This window comes from Ammospiza caudacuta, chromosome 8 (assembly GCF_027887145.1).
Source record: "Ammospiza caudacuta isolate bAmmCau1 chromosome 8, bAmmCau1.pri, whole genome shotgun sequence".
Classification (NCBI taxonomy): Eukaryota; Metazoa; Chordata; class Aves; order Passeriformes; family Passerellidae; genus Ammospiza; species Ammospiza caudacuta.
The window spans coordinates 24,297,836-24,319,395 of NC_080600.1; the positions used below are offsets into that span (position 1 = coordinate 24,297,836).

General features: G+C 36.3%; 1 protein-coding gene across 3 annotated transcripts in view; it reads left to right on the plus strand.

Moving 5' to 3' along the window:
- The window catches only part of TLK1 (tousled like kinase 1), a 93,635-nt gene that overhangs the window by 61,915 nt on the left and 10,160 nt on the right, over positions 1 to 21,560 (plus strand). For all 3 annotated transcript variants that reach the window (XM_058809976.1, XM_058809975.1, XM_058809974.1), the window contains 9 exons: positions 129 to 215; positions 1,334 to 1,423; positions 2,262 to 2,354; positions 3,583 to 3,693; positions 5,398 to 5,534; positions 6,834 to 7,022; positions 14,286 to 14,352; positions 17,946 to 18,043; positions 21,345 to 21,426. In XM_058809976.1, the coding sequence (XP_058665959.1) occupies positions 129 to 215; positions 1,334 to 1,423; positions 2,262 to 2,354; positions 3,583 to 3,693; positions 5,398 to 5,534; positions 6,834 to 7,022; positions 14,286 to 14,352; positions 17,946 to 18,043; positions 21,345 to 21,426 (954 nt within the window). The remainder of the gene's footprint in view (positions 1 to 128; positions 216 to 1,333; positions 1,424 to 2,261; positions 2,355 to 3,582; positions 3,694 to 5,397; positions 5,535 to 6,833; positions 7,023 to 14,285; positions 14,353 to 17,945; positions 18,044 to 21,344; positions 21,427 to 21,560) is intronic.

Genomic DNA, 21,560 nt, shown 5'->3' on the forward strand with positions numbered 1-21,560 from the left:
ATAAAAGTAATAGAATCTGATTTAAAATTCTGTGTAGAGACGAGCTGTAGAGTGTAGTGTGTACTTTCAGTAGATGTATAATGTATTTTGAGAAGATTGACTCATTGGGGTGCCTGTGTGCTCTGCAGTACCAAGGTGGGAACGGCTCGAGCCCAGTGCGAGGCGTGCCTCCTGCAATCCGCTCTCCTCAGAACTCACATTCCGCTCCTTCTTCTGTAAGTCTGCAGCTTCAGAACTGCACCACATAGGTTTATAGCCTCAAAGTAGCAACATTGAAAATAATCTGTATTCAAGAGGGGAGTTTTCACATTGAAAATAATCTGTATTCAAGGGGGGAGTTTTCAAAGGAATCAGTCCTGGGAAAGAATTCATTCTTCCGCCAGGAAAAAAAGAAATAAAATTAAGTATTAAAACTAAATTTTCTATTAACACTGGGTCATTTTTTCTTAAACATCTTTTTAATACAAGGTAGTTATGTAAAAGCTTGAATAAATGTTAAAATGTTGTAATGATGTCTATTCATAGGCCTCACACAAAAAAGGGGAGTTTTTTTGTTACTTATAAGGAAACTTGGACCCCTAGCTTGGGACTTTAAAAGCTGAGGTTTTAATAAATTCTCATTTTTTTCAATAATTGATACCTTTTGTCTCTAAAATTCTCTTTGCTTGTGCTAATTCCTTTTTTTCCTTCTCATAAGCACAATTTCAGTGCCCAGCATACCAACGTGCTAAATGGCTAAACAAATTTTGCCAGTTACAGAAAAGATTTGTTTTCTCTGAAGGTGGACCTCAGCTTTTATTCCATGTGCTTTCAACTTCAGGCATCCTCTTGGTCTTGCCAATAATATGGAGTGTAATACAGATTTTGGAATTCAGCTTGAAAAAGGTCTCATTCACACAAACTAGGTTCATTAACAGGATTTGCTTTCTGATTTGCACTTGCTTCCCCTCTCAGGTTCTCCCATGAGAACTAAACATTCCAAAAATAACTCACGTTATTCTAGAGTTGTGAAAACTCAGAACAGAAAAATAAGTCTTTGTAAGACTAACATTACCTTATGTCAGTCTTGCATTGTCTTAAATCTTTCAGTCTGTTTCCCAAAAGTGACAATCTTAGTTTTCTCAGAGAATGTATTGCATCCTTCCTGAGCTGCAAGTGGTATGTAACGCCATACTGACAGCTCTCAATGCAGTGCTCCAAGTAGTAGCTCGTGTAGAAAAATACCTTATTTCTCTGTTTCTTTGAGATGTTCCTATCAAGAGTGGTACTAAGGCTATGCTCATAATTAAATACTACAGCTGTATATAAAATTCTTTGCTTTCATGCTTTTCAGGTTCGACAGAATAGTCCTTCTCCTACTTCATTAGCTTTCGGGGACCACCCTCTCACACAACCAAAGCAGTTATCTATTAAAATTACTCAGGTAACTTTTTGGGTAGATCACTTTACATTGCAGAAAAAAAAAAGTAGTTATGTTTATTTCTTTGTCTTTTAACTTCTTATAAACTCCTAAAGACTTTGAAAAGCTTTGCTTTTTAAAATTGCCAAAGCATTTTTCAGTTATGTTCAGCAGCTCATAATTTAAATATCTCTGGTGAATTTTGTATTCTGCACTTGCTCAGCTCACAGCATGGCACTTCATGATTACATAGATGACCATGGCATTGGTAGGTTTTGCTCAAGATTTTAGCTGTTGTGTGATTTTAGAAGTAGAAGCTGCTTTTTCAGGCAGTATTTGAATTGACAGCTGCCATTGTCATACTGCATTTAAAATCCGACATTGAAGAAGAAAAATGAGATGGATGAGATGGCAGTCAAAACGATCAACGCAATTCTGACATGACTTTTAAAAGCTGAAATCAACTGTTTCATTCTCTCTGCCATTTCTGATGTGATCTGTTCTTTCACATTAGTCAGAAAAAGGTTGCTTAACTGTTGACTGATACAGAGAAATTAATTAGTGGATGTTTACATTCTTTCCCTGGTTTTTATGCTTTTTTATGAGCAGTAACTTCTCAGTTGTTGATGAAATCTTTTAATACTGTTAATGGTTTGTCCCAGCTGTTCACAGTTGTCCTCATGAAGAGGGAAAGTGATTTTGAATAAGAACCTTTAATGACACTTCCAAACACCTGAAAATAAGATTTTTCTGGTCTTGTTGAATGTTTTAAAGTCATTTATTTCTCTGCCTAACGAGCATAAAAAGAATAATGCTGTAGCTGTAAAAAGAAAGGATAAATATTTCAAAATGTTCTTTCTAGACTGATCTCACAATGCTGAAATTAGCTGCACTAGAAAGTAATAAAAATCAAGACTTGGAAAAGAAAGAAGGTCGTATAGATGACTTACTCAGGGTAAGTGTTGGACATGGGTAAAGGTATTTATTCAGAACAGCAGACTGAATATGAGGATAATCTTTTAGATTTTTAAAGAATTACTTAAAAGGTATAAAAAGTTTTTAATTTTTGTAATTTTTTTCTTAGATCTAAGAAGTCTATATAATATAATGTATAAGTTTTTTTTGGCTTCTGTGCTACAACTTGTTAATGATTAAATGTGTTTATGGGCTTCTGAAGGTGCAAAGAAAGCCGATGCCATTTGCAGGCAGTTGATTAATTCCTTAAATTCAAATTATAATTCACCTAACGGGTGGTTTTGGTTTTTTTTTGGTTCTAATTATGAATAGGCATTATCTGTGGAAAAACTGTTGGCATTTTCAGAATGGAGGTGATTGTGACAGAAATAAAATACAGACAATGAATAACTACTTTCAGTAAGAAAACTGTACTATACTCTAAGACTTGTTTTCAGAAAAAGAATCCTAATGTTTATGCTCTTGAAGGAAACACTGGAGAGGGGATATACAGAAATATGAAATATGAAACAAACCTGTATTTCACAATTTGTAGTGTGTTTAGTGTTTGTATGTGTACATACATATGTACAATACATAAAAATATTAACCCATGTAATGATGTACTATGAAATTGTATATGTAGATTGTTTTAACACATGTTCAACAGTATGGAGTAGACAACTTTATTTTTAACTTTTTTTAAAATCAAAATAATATTGTTGTGGGATTTTTAAGGTAATAAGTTAAATATAGTTGGAACATAGGGAATTTGTTAAGCTTCCTACTCAGATAATTAAAACTTTTATAATTGTGAAATTTTTGCTTTCTTTTAAATTGGAGACGTTAGGATTCACATGACTTGAGAATCATATCTAAAGATGTGATGCTAAAATTTTCCGGTTTGAATTTCTCAGCCCTCAGTGGAGAGCTGAACATGAGATTGGTACAGAGTTTTTGTATATTCTCATTATGCTGAATGCTCTATAATACAGAATGCAGGACAATGTAAAGGAAAAAAAAAAAGAATCAAGGCATCCTTCTATAGATAGGGATATATCTGTGAAATGAATTCTTTATTACGATAAATAGATGTGTTTATGCATGTATAAGCATGCATAAACATCCTTACTTTAGTCATGTGAAATTAGATATATTTATTTTATGTGACAGCTGATTTAAAAACAGTGTTTCAATATATCTCTTCATATTTTGTATATATTTATTAGGCTAATTGTGATCTTAGAAGACAAATAGATGAACAACAAAAACTACTTGAAAAATACAAAGAAAGGTTAAACAAATGTATTTCAATGAGCAAGAAGCTTCTGATTGAAAAGGTAAGTTTATTGCTCTTAAAATCTTCATTATAAAAGCTTGGAAACTGCTGTAAAACTCCATTATGATTCCTTCATTTTCACTTCAACTTTTTCATATTTGTCACTTGATTGAAACTTTGTATCCATGGTCTCTATCTGGCAATATTTTTATAAACCTGAATAAGCTAAATAAAACATTTTACCTTTTTCACATTGTGAAAAATGTACCTTTTTAATTTAAGGATTTACCCATCGTAAGTAAGGATTTACCCATCGTAAGTTAAGCAAAATAGCAAATCATTAAAGTTATGAATTTAATATATGGCATATTTTCTGGAAAAATTTTAAGATTACACTGGATAAAAGAATTTTTGAACATAATCTGTTGTGAAGAGGAGATGGATAATATCTCTCTGTGAGACACTTAAGTGGCTATGGTAATTTTTGATGTAGAATGATAAAATGCTGTGTCAGCTCAGAAGTAATGGAAAAAAGGAAATTAAGATGACTGCCTTCATACTACCATTAATGAAAGAGTCACTTTTTAAAAATTTCACCCCAATTATATTTAAACTAGTAGCAATTTATTAGGCAACAAGGATACCTTGTTTCTCTCCCTCTTCTTTAAAATAGCCTATTTTTAAAAAATCCTTAAAAGTTAATAGGAAATCAATGTTATTAGAAATTAAGGTACAAAAAAGTTTAAGACAAACAGCCCCAGTGCCTTCCCTAGTGCTGGCTGCTGGATCCTGCTGTCATACACAATGGCACAAAGCGAGCCATTGGAGGATTCAGGAGTTTTCTCACTAGCATGTCATAAATAAATTATTACAGATCTTTTTAAGTTCCAGCATGAGGGGAATGCAGGGGAAAGATGCATCCCATCTGTTTGGCATGATAGTAAGTGCATACCTTCTGACTGAGAATCCCACAAGGGATGTTTCCTGTGAAAGGCCCTTCTTCAGTCTAGAAGTCTGTTTGTAAGAACAGCCTTAATTCTGACAACCTCTCACTTTTTGTGTGTATGATTTTGGGCCATAGACATTTGTTATGAAGCAAGCATTTGTAGCAATCAAAGAGGTTTCCTTGCATTAGGTGTTCACAGTGCTTTTTCTTTGTGGGAGAGCAGGCAGACTCAGTTGGTTGTCACATCCCAAGGGTGCTTGTGGTGGCAGTGCTGGTTCTGAGAAGGGAATCTGCTTTACTTCTGCAGGTGGATATCTGAGTGCAGTCAAGGCTGCCCACAGTGCAGTGCCACACAGAGGTCCCTGCCCCAGGTCACTTGGTACCAGTACTATTGTAGATGCTCTGGCAAGGAATTTCCAGGCCAAGTATAGGAAGTGCTTTCTTTATCATATTTGAGTCAGTTATTTGTTGTAGTAGACATGTACAGGTAGAATCTTAATTATATCCTCTATGATGCTGATACTCTAAATAAAGTGCTTTTTTAATGAGGAGGAGCAGCAAAATTTATAGGGAAACAGAGCCAAACTCAGGGGGGATTTTGGTGCACAAATTGTCCTCTAGTACTGGTTCTGGCAACTGCAGCTTGAGTTCTGTAGAAATTAGAATAAATGGGGTAAATACTACAACATATTTTTATTAACACTTCTCTTATCCTTGCCTTAAAAGGCTGTTGGAGGAGAAAAAAACCCTGAGTGTTTTATTGACTTTTTGAACACTTTAGTGTTACTAAATATGAATTTTTTTTTGTTGTTTTCTTAGAGCACACAGGAGAAGCTGGCAAGCAGAGAGAAGAGCATGCAAGACAGATTACGCCTGGGGCATTTTACAACAGTTCGTCATGGTGCTTCGTTTACTGAACAGTGGACAGACGGCTTTGCTTTTCAAAATCTTGTGAAGTTAGTCAATGCTATGTTCTTAAAGTTCTCACTAATTGTTACTTCTCTCTAGTGGACTTTTTTATTACTAATATTCTAGGATTGAAGCAGCTTTTCATATGTTGTATTTTGCTTTGCCTTTTGAAGACTGAGAATAAAATATAGAACTCCATTAATCAGTGAGGGAATGCTAAGGTTGTGTGTCTCTGAAAATCAGTTTGGTTCCACTTTAACTATCTTTACAATAGCATGAATGTTGTAAATAAGCAGCACATAGTTATTCAACTCAGCTGATAGAATTATAAAGGTAAATTAGTGATTTTTCAGGAAGCTAACCAAGTATGCCTGGTGGTCATTGGGACAAATGAGGTCTGTGAAGTTCTCACTGGTCACATAGGTGCTACCTGCACATCCTCATGGCAGCACCTTTCTGTGGCGTACAGCTCCTTAGTGCTGTGAAGGAGCAGTGACAAGTCTGGCAGCCTCAGATGGGATTTAGTGCAAGTGGATGGGGGAGAGCAACCACCTGGAAAAGAGCTGCCATAGCAGGTATTCCAGCAGAGATGGGGCCAAGGAAAAGGGCTCTGCAAGACTCTCAGAGATGGTGGTAAAATAATTATGCAGTGCTTCCAAAGGAGTTCTTTGGTAATTAGTCTGATTCATTGGAAGTACAGACAGATTTATAGATAGAAGAATACATATATTTTAAGTAATTCACCAAGAGTTTTGTTTTTGAAGGACAGTGTTTAGTCCTAGCATTATGGGATAGCCTGGGACACTGCTTTTCTAAACAGTCTTAAAATCAGTCTATAGATGTATTTGGCATAAAAGCTGTAATCATTTACCATACAACCGAACTGATGGTTTATTTGGGAATGACCAGATCAAATTCAGTATTTGGCCTATAAAAATCAGGTGCTCTGTATTGATGCTGTCAGGGAGTGGTTTTGATTGTATAAAATAAGATATCCACCAGCTAAGATGGTTTTTTTTTTCCTTTTTCTAGTGCAGAAATCATCCATAGCACTTTCAAAAACAAAACAAAAAAAACAAAACCAAAACCCCCACAAAACCCCAAAACAACAACAAAAACCAAACAATCTCATTGAAACCACCATATATTTAAAAAGTAAATTGTGCCATAACTTTAGCAAAATTTTTCCACTTCATGAAGAGCACTGGTGTTCATTCTCCTAGGGAACATTTTCACACGTTCAGTAAGTTTTTTTAAGTTTCTAAATGCCTTATCAGTTAAAAAGATAGTTCTTGAAAAAATGCTAATTGATGAAACTTTAATAAAGCTCTTTTTGGGGTTTACAGGCAGCAAGAGTGGGTGAATCAACAAAGGGAAGACATTGAAAGGCAGAGAAAGCTCCTGGCCAAGCGAAAGCCTCCAACTACAAATAATTCTCAGGCACCATCTGCCAATTCTGAACCCAAGCAGAGGAAAAATAAAGCTGTGAATGGGGCAGAAAACGATCCCTTTGTTAGACCCAATTTACCACAGCTGTAAGTTTAACATTTCAATCAGTCTTTTACATAAATTCTGAGATATTGTGTGTGTGTGTTCTATTCAAATAACAGCATAAAAAGGCACTCGGTATATTCAGCAGCTATATTCTCACTAAGGACTTGCTGATGCTAGGGAAATTTGCACCACTGTCTATGAAGTTGTTGTACAATTGCACTGTCTATGAAGTTGTACAATTTATTTTTGGTAAAGTCACCAGAGAAGGGCCCATTGTGGGGATAGGAAATGTTCCTTATGTTATCCTGAACTAGAAGTCTCCTTATCCTGTCTTCTTAGTCTTCTAATGTCACTGATACCAATTGAACTTTTCTGTATCCACGTTGGTTTAAGAGCTTCTCTTTTAGTTGGAGATTATTTTTTTCCATATATCAGTATCTAGTTGACAAAAAAAATTTTTTTTCAGCCTTTAGTATGTGAAGACATGTTTTAAAACAAATAGAAATATTTTTTCTCTCCTTCTGAATGCTACATCCCAAGACCAACTGTCAGAAGTTACTGATCCCATTTCACGTATTGACGTGTTGTCATTTTTTGTCATTGAAACATAAAAATGGAAAGTCCTTAAAGAACTCTCTTTTTTTCTGGGGACACCTTTTTCCTGCAGACAGAAAGGGTATAATTCAAGGCACACAAAGATGTGTTCTTGACATTTCATTTGAATGTTTTATGAAATTGCTGCTTCAAGATATTAGTTACTGCCCTTTAAGCCAATATGCTGCAGCTGATAGTATAACTGTTCCTAGTTTATTTTTAAATAAAAAGTAAATAACTAGGCTTTAAAAGAGTAGCAAATTAATCTGTGTTACTCTGCAGAAGTAAGCTACCTGTATTGAGCATAGTCACTTGCCACCTCTCACATGTGGAGGCAGTAATTTATACCTGCAGGGATGGGGGGTATATAAATTGCTCTGGTTAGATCTGCTAAATAAATACTTTTGGACCATCCCTTTGAAGACAACTGCATGTGTTTTGCATAATGCATCATTCTTAAAATTCACATTGTGAAGCTGTTTTACTGTGACAAAAATACCATGAAAATACAGTAGCAAGGCTGGCAATGTAAGCAAATCTTGGTTAGCATTACTCCTGTTTTGGTAGAGAGCTGAAGAGTCATTGCTAATTGTGACTTTTTAGTAATACTTAGTGCCTGTGTTCTTCTTAGATCATAATTAATACTTCAGAATGGTACAGTAAATATTGCTGTTGTATTAAAAATATATTGCTGTGTGTTTGAATGTAATCCCTCCTGTTATTAAAAGTAACATTTAAGTAATGGAAAATACCTGAAAATTTACAGAAATTTTATTTGCTAACTTTTGGTAGGTTATACTCCCATAATCTTAGTGCTCCTTTGAGAGATGATGAAATATAAATTGGGGAAAAATACAGACAACATGTTCTAATTTTTAATTAGGGCAAGATGAAGTCCTGGTAATAAACTTCAGAATATTTTCTGGTGTTACATGGTGTTAAATAATTTCCAATTTACTAAAGATTGCAAATTTTCATTTCATCTGGCTTAACCAGTTATGTGTTAAATGACACATGAAAATGCTTGCCTGTTATTGAATTGTCAGGAGAACAATCAAAATTGTCCTTTTGCATCTAATGCTAGCTAAAATGTAAGCAGTAATTGAATCAAAACTGTTTTGCATTTAAGTATCATAGTTTGATCATTAGATAGTCTAGATATGAGATTACTTGCCTATATCATAAGCTTATAAATTTTGTTTCAGATCTTTGAGGAGATCTCTAGTTCATCCTGAGATCATAGAGTCATTTAGCCACATGATGCTCTTAGGCCTTTACTTGAAAAGGGTTTTTTGTATTTAGGATTTGTTATAACTTTGTATTGTAGTATTATGTGTTGACTCCTTTCTGCTTCTCAGTACAGAATTAATTGTTTTGTGTATCTTGGTAGGACATGAATTATGCACTTCCATTTTAGAGTAAATTTGTCATGTGCTCTATGTGATTCTCTCCTATTACATTGCTTATCACTGTTTCTGCATTACTTTGACAGTAATGATCTTAATTAGTGTAGTCAAATGGAAAGGCTCTGCTTTTATGAGGCATGAGAAAATGCAGAGCTGCTTGAGATTAATGAACTAAACCTGTAGTGAATTAATACAACATGCATACAAGTGATCGAACAGTTTTATTTAAAACATACAAATGACTTGCTAGGGTTTGTTACCAACAGGTGTCTTCACCACTGCATTGTTTGCTTTAAAAAATATCTCCAGCTACTGGTATTGATGAGACAAAATGATCTACAGCTTTGTAACAATCAGGAGTATTGAAGCTTTTCTGCAAACAGGTGTCAACTATTTTGAAACAGATTGAAGATGCTGCCTGAGGCATTCCTAATAAGGACATTGTTTGAATTTAGCTGAATTTACTGTGGTCTCTGATAGGAATGTAAAAGCAGACTTTTTGCTCTGAAGTTACTGTTATAAAAGTGGCCAGTTTGCCAGTGTCTTGTGAGTGAATGGTGGCTTGGTGCTTCAAGTAACATGGAGCACATGAGTCTAAACACTGTCCTGGTTTTCCATCATTCTTCCCCTTTTGTGGCCTAAGCCAGAACTAAAAGTAGTTTCAGTTTTGAGAGTTCTGTTTTCTACTGAGCAAAGTAATTCTATTAGTCTTATGTGAAAGGAATAAATTTAAATATATTTAAAGAAAAAAAATATTTGAAGTAGAGGTTGCCTTTTTAGCCCTGGAAAAAATTCTCTTTGAAACCTGTCTTCAAGTTCTTTGGAGACATGAGAGAGGATTCTGTAAGAGTACAATGCAAGTCCCCACCTTTTGGAAACAGCTCTTTTTTCACAAGAGCTGTTTCTTCTGAAAAAAGAGCAATGTTTTATTTGATTTAGATGGTGGAATCCTTCTTCTGCAGCTTCAGCCATTTCAGTTGTATTCACTTCCCTGTCACCTGTTCCAGTGCTCCCCAGTTCCTCCATGGCAGCCTGTATGCATCCTTGTCCCTGCGTGCAGTTTGGATGAGGGGAGCAGAGGGAGCTGGCAGGGTTTGTGACTGTGGCTGAGCAAATGCATCATAGCAGGAGCATTCTGTTCTGTATGGAACACATGAAAATATTTTCAGGAACTTTTTCAGGCTGAAGTGCCAACAATGTGTCTGGGCTTTACTGGACAAGTAAAGACAGCTCCTTTCCTGAGGCAGTCTGTTTCTAAGGCAGACATGGAAACAATGGGTGAAAAGACGTCATGAAAGGTTTTGACTTGGTTGAAGTTTATTCATCCTTGTAGAAATTTGGGGAACTGCAGTGAAAATAAGCTTGGACCCAAAGGGAAGAGCTTCAGAAATTGTAGCCACAAAACTTGGATTGGATGTGTATATGGCTGTTTGGGAGCATGGCTGCATTCTGCTGTGCCTGTGTATCCAAGCAGAGGTGGGAAGAAAGATGCTTGTAAACATACCAGGCTTGATCATGGTGAGAACCAAGAAACACATGGCTAGTTTGGGATTTTGTCTTGTCTGTACCCACTAGTAAAAGAATTGTGATTGTAGAAAGTTTTTATCTGCACTTGTGAGGAAGAAGGGAAAAGAAGACTCGTGATGTCAATGCATGTATATTGTGTCAAAACCTTTGAAATTTGGTGGTGAAAACATAAGCCTCTGAAAAGCCTATTCTTTCTAATTAAAAAAAAAATTAATTGGTGGTAATCAAGTCTTTCAAGCCAGGAAAGCTATCTACTTTCTTCCATCAACAAGTGAGAGAGGCACATCATGGCCCTTTATGTCACAGGAGAATTATGCTACATACACAGAGTATGTCCAGTGCCTTTTGGGGAATTTCTGGAATTTATTGCATGTGTTTCAGAGTTTATTTAGCTGCAGACAGCAGCCAAATTAAAGTTATTAAAATACAACATTTATTGTACAGTAATTTTGTGCAGAAAAGATCATGGTCAGACTGTTCCATATGAATTCATGCAACCTGTTCCCAGCTGCCCTTCTTCCCCAGTGCTCCTCAGATTTAGCCCCAGGCCTGACTATGCAGCTTGAGATGGCAGCAGCCTTGTTTCTGGTTGATGTCCCTACCCTGTGCTCCTCAGCCTTTCTCCCTCCACGTCTGATGAGACCTGTGTGTCTCATTTGATAAAGGAGTAACTCCTTCTGCATGAAACTGTTATGTGCTGTAGGTGCCTTGGATGTGCTCTGAGCAACCAGATCTAGTAGGTGGCATCCCTGCCCATGACAGGATGCTGGAACCAGATGATCTTTAAGGTCCTTTCCAACCCAGACATGGTGTGATTCTGTAATTCTGTTTTCAAAAGGTGCCTCTAGGGTGCCACTGTCCTGCAGAAGGTGTGGTGAGTGGATGCAGGTAGAAAGTGGTGGGCTGATGGGGAGCAGTCTCTAGGCTGGTAGGATGTTTTCAGACTGCAGTGAGCTGATGGCCTACGGCCAGAAAACAGACACTGTTATTGGCTTACTGCTTTAGTTGTGTGCTATTTTAATACAAACTACACTGTATTTCTCGATAAAAACTAATAAACTCCTAAAAAAAAAGTGTTTCCAAGTATGAGAGAATAAAGCTTTGTTTTTCAGAAATAAATGAACAAAATCCAAAGTGACTATATCTGTGTACAGCTCTGTGTTTTATATGCCTTTCTCCAAAATGTGGTGGTCAGTAATTACAGTTTTAGATTGCTGTGAAACATGCTGTGCTTCTAATAGAGTTAGATTTGTAAGGAAATAGAAAAATGGAAAACAATCATTTATTGGGTTGTGGCATAGAAACATGGAAAGAGTGACTTTGAATGTTAATGTTTTCAATATGATGTCCAAGTTGTGCTCTGTGCTCAAGAGGTCTGTCTCAGGACTTTCTGAAAGACGATATTTGCTAGAGCAGTCTGGGCACTCTGTAACACTGTGGGGACACCTCAGGTTTTATAAAAAGGACCAAATTTTCTGTATTATGTTAGTTTTTAAGGGGATCTGTGGTTTTAGGGCTCTCAGTGTTCACTGAAAGTTCTGACAGGTCATGTCATAAACTTCATATTTTGAGAGTGTGTTTTACTGGTGATTCAGCTTTGCAAAGTCACCTAAAATACTCACTCTTTTTCTTGAGAAAGACAGAATTTACTATATCTGTATTTCTGGAAACCTGTAATTCATAGTGTAGACTAGGATCTGGGAACGACAATATTCAACCTTGTAAACATTGGCATTGGTCTTTTTTAACTGAGAAATTAATCCACATTAGAGTAATTTGCTGTTTTAGTAGAAGTATTGAAAAAGTGTCGGGGATATTGTTTTAGGTCATCTAGCGTGGTCTGCATTTCTTTGATAGTGCTGGTAGATGTATTACAGCAGGAATTGGAGCATTTGTTTCTTATGTTTCTTGCTGTTGCTTGGACTGTACAAAGTCCAAGTACATTGCCAGCTTTCCCAGCTATGGAGACAGCCCATTTTGTATTTGCTTTAATGCCTCTTCTTTTAAGATGTAGCATACATCTAAACCCAGAGGAAATTCTGCTAGGAAAAGAATATAAATGTTAGGTCCCAAAATCTGGTAGTAAGAGGCCTTTCTCAGAGAGGCAAATTTCCTCCCTCCATTGCCTGTAGAGTATTTGGGGAAGTCAGTTGACTGTAATACAAGACTGCTCTGAATTCCAGCAAGAAAAAAAAGATGCAGGGTAACTTTGTATGACATGTCTTAAAAGAAACGATTGCTTGCTTCTCAGATTCTGACAGTATGTGATGATGGTTGCTTTTGTCACCTGATCTGAGTGTTTTCTATATGTTACAGACCCAGAAGGCTGATGAAATAACTGCAGTCTTGTGAGGCTCTTTCTAATTTCTTGAAAATTTAGATGGCGTGCTCAAAAAAACCCTCAATAATTCCACTGAGATGTGGTTGAATCAGTTTTCTGTTCTGCTCAAATCAGAAAATGGGCAGAAAATTCTGTATTTACAATAACAGGAATGGAAAGGGCTCTATGAAAGCTTCAGAACCACCAGATTTTAAATGAAAAAGATGCACTCCTTTATCAACAACTTTTGAGATGTGATAAGAATACAGGTGTTGGAATTGTGAAAACGGTGGTAAATTTGAAGTTTAAAAAGAAGGACAAAGTCTCATAGTCTATTAGATTTCTGCAAATTTTGTTGAAGGTGGTTGGCATTTGCTGTAAAAGAAATCTGAGTTAGTGTCCCTCATCTCTGGGAAAACTATTGGTGTTTCTCAAGACATTCTAGTCCTCAGACTTGAAATATAAACAGCGTGTATCGCCTTCTAACCAGCTTGCATAATGATCTTCCCAGCTGATAGCTGAACCCACAGAAATATGGACTTTGTGAGAATATATACTGTGAGTTTTAGCTTTATATCATGCAAGAAGTATTAGGTCTAGGCAAAACAATAAAAAATGTAATTTCAATTTCTTTTGTAGGGATTTGTGTGAACCCTTTCAAGGAGGCTATACCTCTTTCTCTTTCCTCATCCCCTGTTTCTCTTCCTCATATGTGCATGGTTTCTTATCTAGTACCTAAGTCTCTAGGGTTTATTTTTTGGGTGGTTTGTCCTTTTTGTTCATCAGATGGACACAGCATGCAATCAGTTCTCAGATTTCTTAGTTACTAATCTCTGTAAACAGTTGAGATTCTCTGCATGATAACTGCCTTTATGTCTGAGCAAGTCTATAGGCAGTGAGGGATCACTGAATTATTTGTAGCCAGAAATTGCAGAGAAAAGGAAGATGCAGAGAGAACAAGCAGGAGAGTCACGTGTGAACTCAAAGCTGAATTTGTGGTTTCATGCAAAATGTAGTGCTAATGAACTTGAAAAGTACAGTTTTGCACTATTGTCTGTAAATCACAGCTCAGAAATCCAGTGTTACCATTCTTGTCTAATTTCTGAATGTGTTAGAGTTGAGAACCAAGCAGTGGAGTAGCATCAGCTAAAATCTGGGATGGTGATATGATTCAAGATGCACCTAGGTAATTAACAGGCTATCTGGAAGAAGCAAAATGGTTCAATGGGAGAGGCAGTTAATATTGCAGAATACCAAATATAGGCATTCTGTAGGTATGTTTTGACCCTGAAATGGCAAATCCAAGATGTTCAGATGGTTCAAAAGTGTACTTCTAGGACTTCTAATGACTTTTAAATTACAAAATACTGGATGTACTGTAGTTTTAAAGTAAAAATGCTATTGTTTTGTTTGCCACCATATAAAAGTTATAATTACATGATTGTTTCATTTTTCAGTTTGACTCTAGCAGAGTACCATGAACAGGAAGAAATTTTCAAGCTTCGATTAGGACATCTCAAAAAGGTATGTTTCTTTAATCATGGCCGAACCAATAAAAATTAGTACTGTCAAAATGAAGAGATAGGTTCTTGTCTGATAAAAAACCCAATACTAAAAGCACTGTATTCCTTTATGCCTAATAGTGACTTTCCTTTTGTTTCTGTTTGTGCAACTTTTCATAAACTCTGGATTACAGGGGAGCAGTAATGAGTCCATCCAGTGTAACGCTGTCCTGGTTCCTTAAATCCCTCCAAGAGTGCTGACAGTGATGATGCCACTGATCCTGCCCTTCCCTTTCCTTCTCAGCTCTTGTTTCACAGCTCAGCGAGCCAGCCAAGTTTGATTCACAGGCTCTTTATTTTTGTTTTTTGGCCTTTAAGAAGGTCCAATTCACAGCATTGTACTTCTGAATTAATATAACATTTTCATTCTCTGAAGTATTCACTTCAGTTGTTATCAGTTAGCATATTGCCTATCACAAGAGAATATAATTTTCCTACTTTTATGGAAAATCTGTTCTCTATGTCCTAAATTATTTCTGCAGTTAGATATTTTACTCTTGTTTTTGACTCTTAAAAAACCCTTTTTCTTGAACCCCATCATTCTAATAATTCTGTGTAGTGAGATAATTATTATATGAAGAAACTATTGCTCATTCAAGCAAAGATTTTGAGGAATGACCTGTAAAATGGAATGGCAGTTGATGCAGACAGAAATATCTCAAGAAGAGTGAAGGAAAAGGACTTATATGTGCTGAGTAGTAGTTCCTGAGTTGTTGAGTCGAAACAGGTAGTAGTGTTTTCCCTGTGAAATGTTGCAAGCCTGTTTCAGGCCTGTTCTCTTCAATGTACAAGCCACCTGTTATAAATCCTACTCTAATAAACTGAACTGGGCCCCTTGAGATAGCTGCAGCTGTTTCTAAAGAATATGACAGAAAGTGCTTGAATCTGTAGTAGGAAATCTGCATATAATTTGCTGGCACTGGTGAAGTAGGCTGCCCACATTCTTCTTCATTGTTAATAGTTTAGAAGCTCCAGCTTCACATGAAATTCTGTTAGGAAATTCTGTAGGTTTTTTTCCATGCTTTAACTTTATGGAAGTCTAATGAGGATTTCAAATGATAGATGAAATAAACTGTTACAGGAGCATTTAATACTGGAATTTTGGTTTCACCTTGAGCATCAATGCTGGAGTACTTTGCAAAAGATGGAAATTCCTTGACTAAATGCCAGGGGCAAAACAAATGTTATTCTTAGCAAATCATACTTGACTATATCTGAAGAAAATAATAAAAATACATTCTTACATTGTAATTCTTATGTGTGATACAGATTTTGTCATTAACTAAGAACACCGATTTTGTTACCTTCATTTTACATGGCTGTATTTCTTCCCTGAGCTTCTTTGCTATTTACATTTTTTTTTCATGCCTTCAGCATATGCTGTTTTGCTGACTGCTCCTCTTCCTTTTCACTCTTGAGATGCTTTCCTAGTGCTCTTATTTTTGGTGCCCTGTACATGCTGCCACCACCAGTTTTCTTTTCCTACTGCTACCCAGGAAATTCTTTTCCAGCTAGTTGCTTTGGTCCTGGAGAGAGGCTCTTGTTTTCTCACTTCCTTTTATATAGCAGTGACCTGAGGCAGCTAAGCTGGTTTATTCTTGCTTAAAGGTATTCACAGCCTGAGTGTCCTAAATAACAGCTGGAAACAATGCAACCAGCCAGTTCTCTTTGGACTAACATTGGCCTGTGAACCACATTTTGAGAACCACTGAATTGCATAATATATGAACAAAAAGGTCCAAAAGAGGCATAACTGATGGATTTTTTTTTTTTGTTAGCCTTTGGGAAGAACATAGACAATTGTGTGTATAAGTGTGTGGCCTTTTGTGAGGGGAGAAGGACTGAAATTCTTTATAAAGGACTACTGTGTTATGAGGAACTGCCTATCATTTCAGGGTATTTAGCAGAGAACTGCAGGGATGTGGGATGTGTGTAAATATAGAAAAAAGGAGTTTAACATTATATAAATAGGAAAAAACGCAACTCTTGACACTGTATGTTAGGAAAAATAAATGGTCCACCCAGATCTGCTGGCAGATCAGTGCTACTTAGTCCAGCTTTTAAATTATTAGGAATTTGATTTTCATTTCCTCCATGGAGGTTCATCTCATGTCTCGTTTTGGGATGAGAAGTTTTTTCCATCGCCTGTGGGGGTGGTTTCAAGGTATTCACTGAAATCATCTAGTCCAGACTCCTCAATTCATTGGATATGTGGTCATTTAATATCTGTTTTAGTCATACAAATGCAGTTGTTGCTTCATGAAAGTGCTATATCATTATGGCATTTACTCTTTACCTTGCTGACTTGTGCCTCCATCCCCTTGTGCCATGGCTTGTTCCCCTGTTGCTTTTACCAACACCCCTGGGTTGTACAGAGAATAAATCGGATTGGAGAACTGATCTAGCTTCTTTCAGAAAACAAATATGTAAATTTTTTGGTGATGCTTGTTTCTTTTTTTTTTCCTTTTCTTTCTTCTGGTTTTTTTTTTTTTTTTTTCTTAAAGAAAAGATTGATTAGTATTCCAGTTTGGTATACCATGTTGCTGTGCTAAAGACTGTGCCAAAATAACAAGAGGTGGTGATGGGTGCTGCTACTAAAAAAATATGTATCAGATGCCAGGCCTTTTTCCTTCTCAGCTGAAATAATTCCATAATTATGAGCTTTCTGATATGGACTAATTTTATCTCCCCTTTCCTCAAATTTTCAAGTTCTAGAAGCACTAACTCTGAAATCAATATAACCCTGTCTACACTATCTTTCAATGAGTATGTTTCTCAGTTTGAGTATAGATACATAGGTTTCCACAAATTAGGCATCATGAAATCTTTATGATTCTAGAGGACCTGAATAAACAATTATTTCATTGTTTCCTAATGCGTAGAATAAAGATGAGATAAAATTAGGTGCTGAAATTAGTTAAGGAATGCGCTCCTACCTGACATGCTACTTTTGAAGTTGCGCTTAAAATCTCATGCAATACACATTCTTTATTTGTAATTTTAATAAGATGCAAATGGAAGAAACTTTTCTAATTAGGTTGGTTTTGGTGTCTTGTATCAGCACCTTAAGAATGTTTCTGATGTAATGATGTGCTCTTTTATTCTTTTACTTGATTTGTACTTCAGCCTTATAGTATTTAACATATCTTTTCTTAATCTGTTGGTTTGTACAGAATCTATAATTGGCCATATCTCAATTTTTTTTCTCTTTTTTTGTACATCAATTTCAGAGCACTTCCCAGATAATTTATCTCCTTGGCTGGGGTACAAAACCCAGCTGCCTCTCATTTGAAATAGCATCCCTACAGTGCAGAACAAAACCATGAACATCACATTACCTGTGGGTTCATGAACAGAAAAATTTCTTGAAACAGGCTTTTGCCTTATCTTTCTGAATTTTTATGCCTTTAAGAGAAAAGCAGTGCTTTCTTCTAGTTCAGCAGGGTTTTGTAATGTAATGTTCCTCCATCACCACTAGTATTGATGCAGGGGTAAAAATACCCTTTTCAAATGGGAAGTAAATGAGCTTTTATATTTCTTTCTTTTCATTTGCAGGAGGAAGCTGAAATACAAGCAGAACTTGAACGTTTGGAAAGAGTTAGGAATCTTCACATTAGAGAACTGAAAAGAATAAATAATGAAGATAATTCACAGTAAGAGTCTTAACTGTCTTAATTTTGCATGTCTGTTTTTAAAGTAATTCTCTAGTGTCACATTTTTACCTATAGAAGAGAGACTTGTTCATTATTTCTTTTTGCATTTCTAAGTTTATATATGTATTTTACACACCAGTTTATTTAACCTTAACTAAAATTTCTTAAATTTAGTACAGTTATTATTGTTTTTGTTGAATATGCAAGAAAAAACATACCTACACAGCTTATAGTTAAGAGCTGAAACTTGCTAGACCATATTATTAAGTTAAAAAAAAAAAATTTGTGAGATAACTTAATGCAGTTCACATAGTTGATAATAATGCAAGAGGTTTGATGCACCAGCAGCAATTTTGTGCTGCACTTAAAATTAGTTTTGTGTTTATGGCTCTGTGATTTATTTCCTACTAGGTATAGGTACCTAACGGGAAAAAGCCATATTATGTTGTTACTTTGTACTTCACCTTGAATGGCAGTGTATCACAATGTTAAATTGCTACATAATGTGAACTGTTACTGTGTAGTTTTGAAAGTAATAATTACACTACTTCATTAAGTCTGTTTTCCATCGTGACAAATCCAGACACTGCAGTTTCACCAACACTTTCAGCTGGCACTGTTGCTTGAAGGGAACTGGTTCTGCCTCTCCCTGGCTACTTAGCCTCTTTTCTTTCACATGCTTGCAGTGGCATTTCTGTACTGAACCAGTGCTGGAAATCAATCCAAATTAAAACCAGCTCCTGTGGTTTATTTTTCTGGATTAATTTTAATCCAGGATCAATTTCCTGGTCTAGATCTTTGCCCAGTTGTAAAAATACTTATGCTGCCATGAGGAGAGAGGGCAGTGCAAGGGCTGGAATGAGCCAGGGGGAAGGACAGGACTGGACTTCTCTTTCTGCACTAGGAAATATTTATGAAACAGTAGCCTTAAGCCTTCAGTATTTATTTTTTACTTTTTAGACACAATAGAATTGTGCACACACTAAGGCTTTTAAATGTTAAAAAAAAAAAAAGTGTGAAAGTGTCCCTAACTGTTCTGATGGTACCTACCATGCAGTAGTACAGTAATTATTTGTTACCATGTTGCCTTAGTGCTAATTGATAGCTAAACTGTTCTGTGTTTTGGGTATGAAGAATAATGGGTGTTGATACTTACATCTTGATGGCAGAGTATTTTCTTTTTTTAAAAATCCATATTTTAAAATAAAAGTATACAATACTATTTTAAAATAAATGTCCTACAACAAATAAACAAGCAGGTTAAATGACAACCTTTATAAATCTTCAGTGTTTGCATTAGAACAAGTTTACCTTTTTTTTAAAAAAGTATCCTTCAGCAATAAGGAATAAATGGCACAGAAAAATTACAGGCTTTGACTGAAAATACTGCATATGTGGGACGGAGAATGTCCAAATTACAGTCACAATTGAAAACATTTGCAGGAGATGGACAAGCTTCAGTCCATGGTGCAGCTTCACTGCTCATCATCTGCAGTCAGTGCCAACCCATTTTATGGTACAGAATGGAGAGCTTTAAACTGTGTGTTCATGTTTTTGTGGGAGTTTGGACAAGTATTTACCAAGTGGCCAAACCACAGCTTATAGTCCTCATGTAGAAGAGAGAAGTAATGGAGAAATAATTTAGGTCTGTAGCCCCTGCTGTCTTTCCTAACATGTCTTGGTGATGTGGCTCTTTGGTAAGGGAGAGAGTTCTCAGCAAAGCAACTGCTGGGTTCTGACTCAAATCCTGTTGGGATTTCCACTTGCAGCTGTGCTGTAAAGCTAAGCCCATTTTCTTCCTGTTCTAGCAACAAGTCCATCTACCCATGGATGAGCTTGTATGTCTACAATTGCCCTGGAATAATGGGACAAGTTGAAGAGTGCAGGTTAGGGCAGCCCTGGAATAATGGGACAAGTTGAGAGTGCAGGTTAGGGCAGCCCTGGAATAATGGGACAAGTTGAGAGTGCAGGTTAGGGCAGCCCTGGAATAATGGGACAAGTTGAGAGTGCAGGTTAGGGCTGCCCTGGAATAATGGGACAAGTTGAGAGTGCAGGTTAGGGCTGCCCTGGAATAATGGGACGAGTTGAGAGTGCAGGTAGGGCTGCCCTGTCTGGCTCTGGAGCCCACATGATGTTGGGGTGCAGGTTCTGAGCCATGGAGAGCCACACAGAGTAGCACAAGCAGTGGAAAGGAAGGTGGTAAGATTCACAAGATTGGCCTACTGGAGGTACACATCTGATAGAAAGATCATTAAAAAAGAATTGGGCTACTGGTCACATGACATCAAGTGCCTAATGATGCTGCTTCTAAATTTGTTTTTCTTCTACACTGAATACGTTATTTACTGTTTATAGTTTCCTTAAAAATATTTAGCATTGAAGTATGTATCTTTCTAGTGAATAAAAAGGAAAGTTTTATTTCTGAAAGGGGCACAGTAGGCAAGAACATCTTCTCTCAAATACTTGACTACCTATGACCATACTTCTAAAACTGTAGAGAATATGGAAGGATAGGATGAGCTGTTGGCAGACTGGCCCTAAATTCTTCTTTAAAGTTTTCTCTGGAATATAACTGGCAGCTTGCCTTAGATTCTTGTCTCATTGCTATACTAAGAATGTGATGAATATTCAGATCTCTTCCTCTGATTGGATGGAAGAATGTATTTTGCCTTCTATATATTTTAGGAGAGAGAGTATGGTCCTTTTTCTTGGTCTGGCAGTATCATTTTGTATTTGGAAGAAGTGTTTTAATTTTGCTTTTGCTTAAGTGTGAGCAGATAGTCAATTTTTTCATGTGTTTTCCCCATATTGCTGTTTCTGATTTGTTTTAACTTCTTAGTGTTATATAAAACCAATTTTTTTTAAAAGGCAGTAATATACATATCTAGTCATGTTTTGTGTGAAATTGGAAGAATGTCCTTGTTGTCTGTTCCAGGAAGTTGAAATGTGAGTCTTCTCTAAAATTTGGCACAACAAAGAGAGACCCATGTATCACATGTTTAAATTTAAGCAAGCTTTTCTTATCTTCAAAAAAAAAAATTGGGAAAAATAACAAAATGTTTGCCAGGATTGATTGTTTTGATGATAGTGTTGTCTTAGTATGTGTAAACTAAATAGTCAAAAGGTATTGGTCATGTTGTACAGTTGTGTCATAAGGTTTCTTGTGGTGTAATATTGCTCAGCATATTATATGTTGTTTCTAAAAAGAAAACTTTATTTGATGAGTAATACTAAGAAATTTGCATTTTAGATGCTACTTGTTTACCTTAAAAAGAATGAAACCATTTTTTTTTCTTTCAAGATTTAAAGATCACCCCACATTGAATGAGCGGTATTTGTTACTCCATTTACTTGGCCGAGGTGGCTTCAGTGAAGTGTACAAGGTAGGGTTTGTTGAGTCTGATAAATATCATTTTTGAGCTATATACATTTAATTTGGTTGGGGGGACAAAATGGGATCTAAGTAGAAAGACTGTAATGGGTTGACTGGGCTTCGATTAACCTGTGGAGGAGAGGT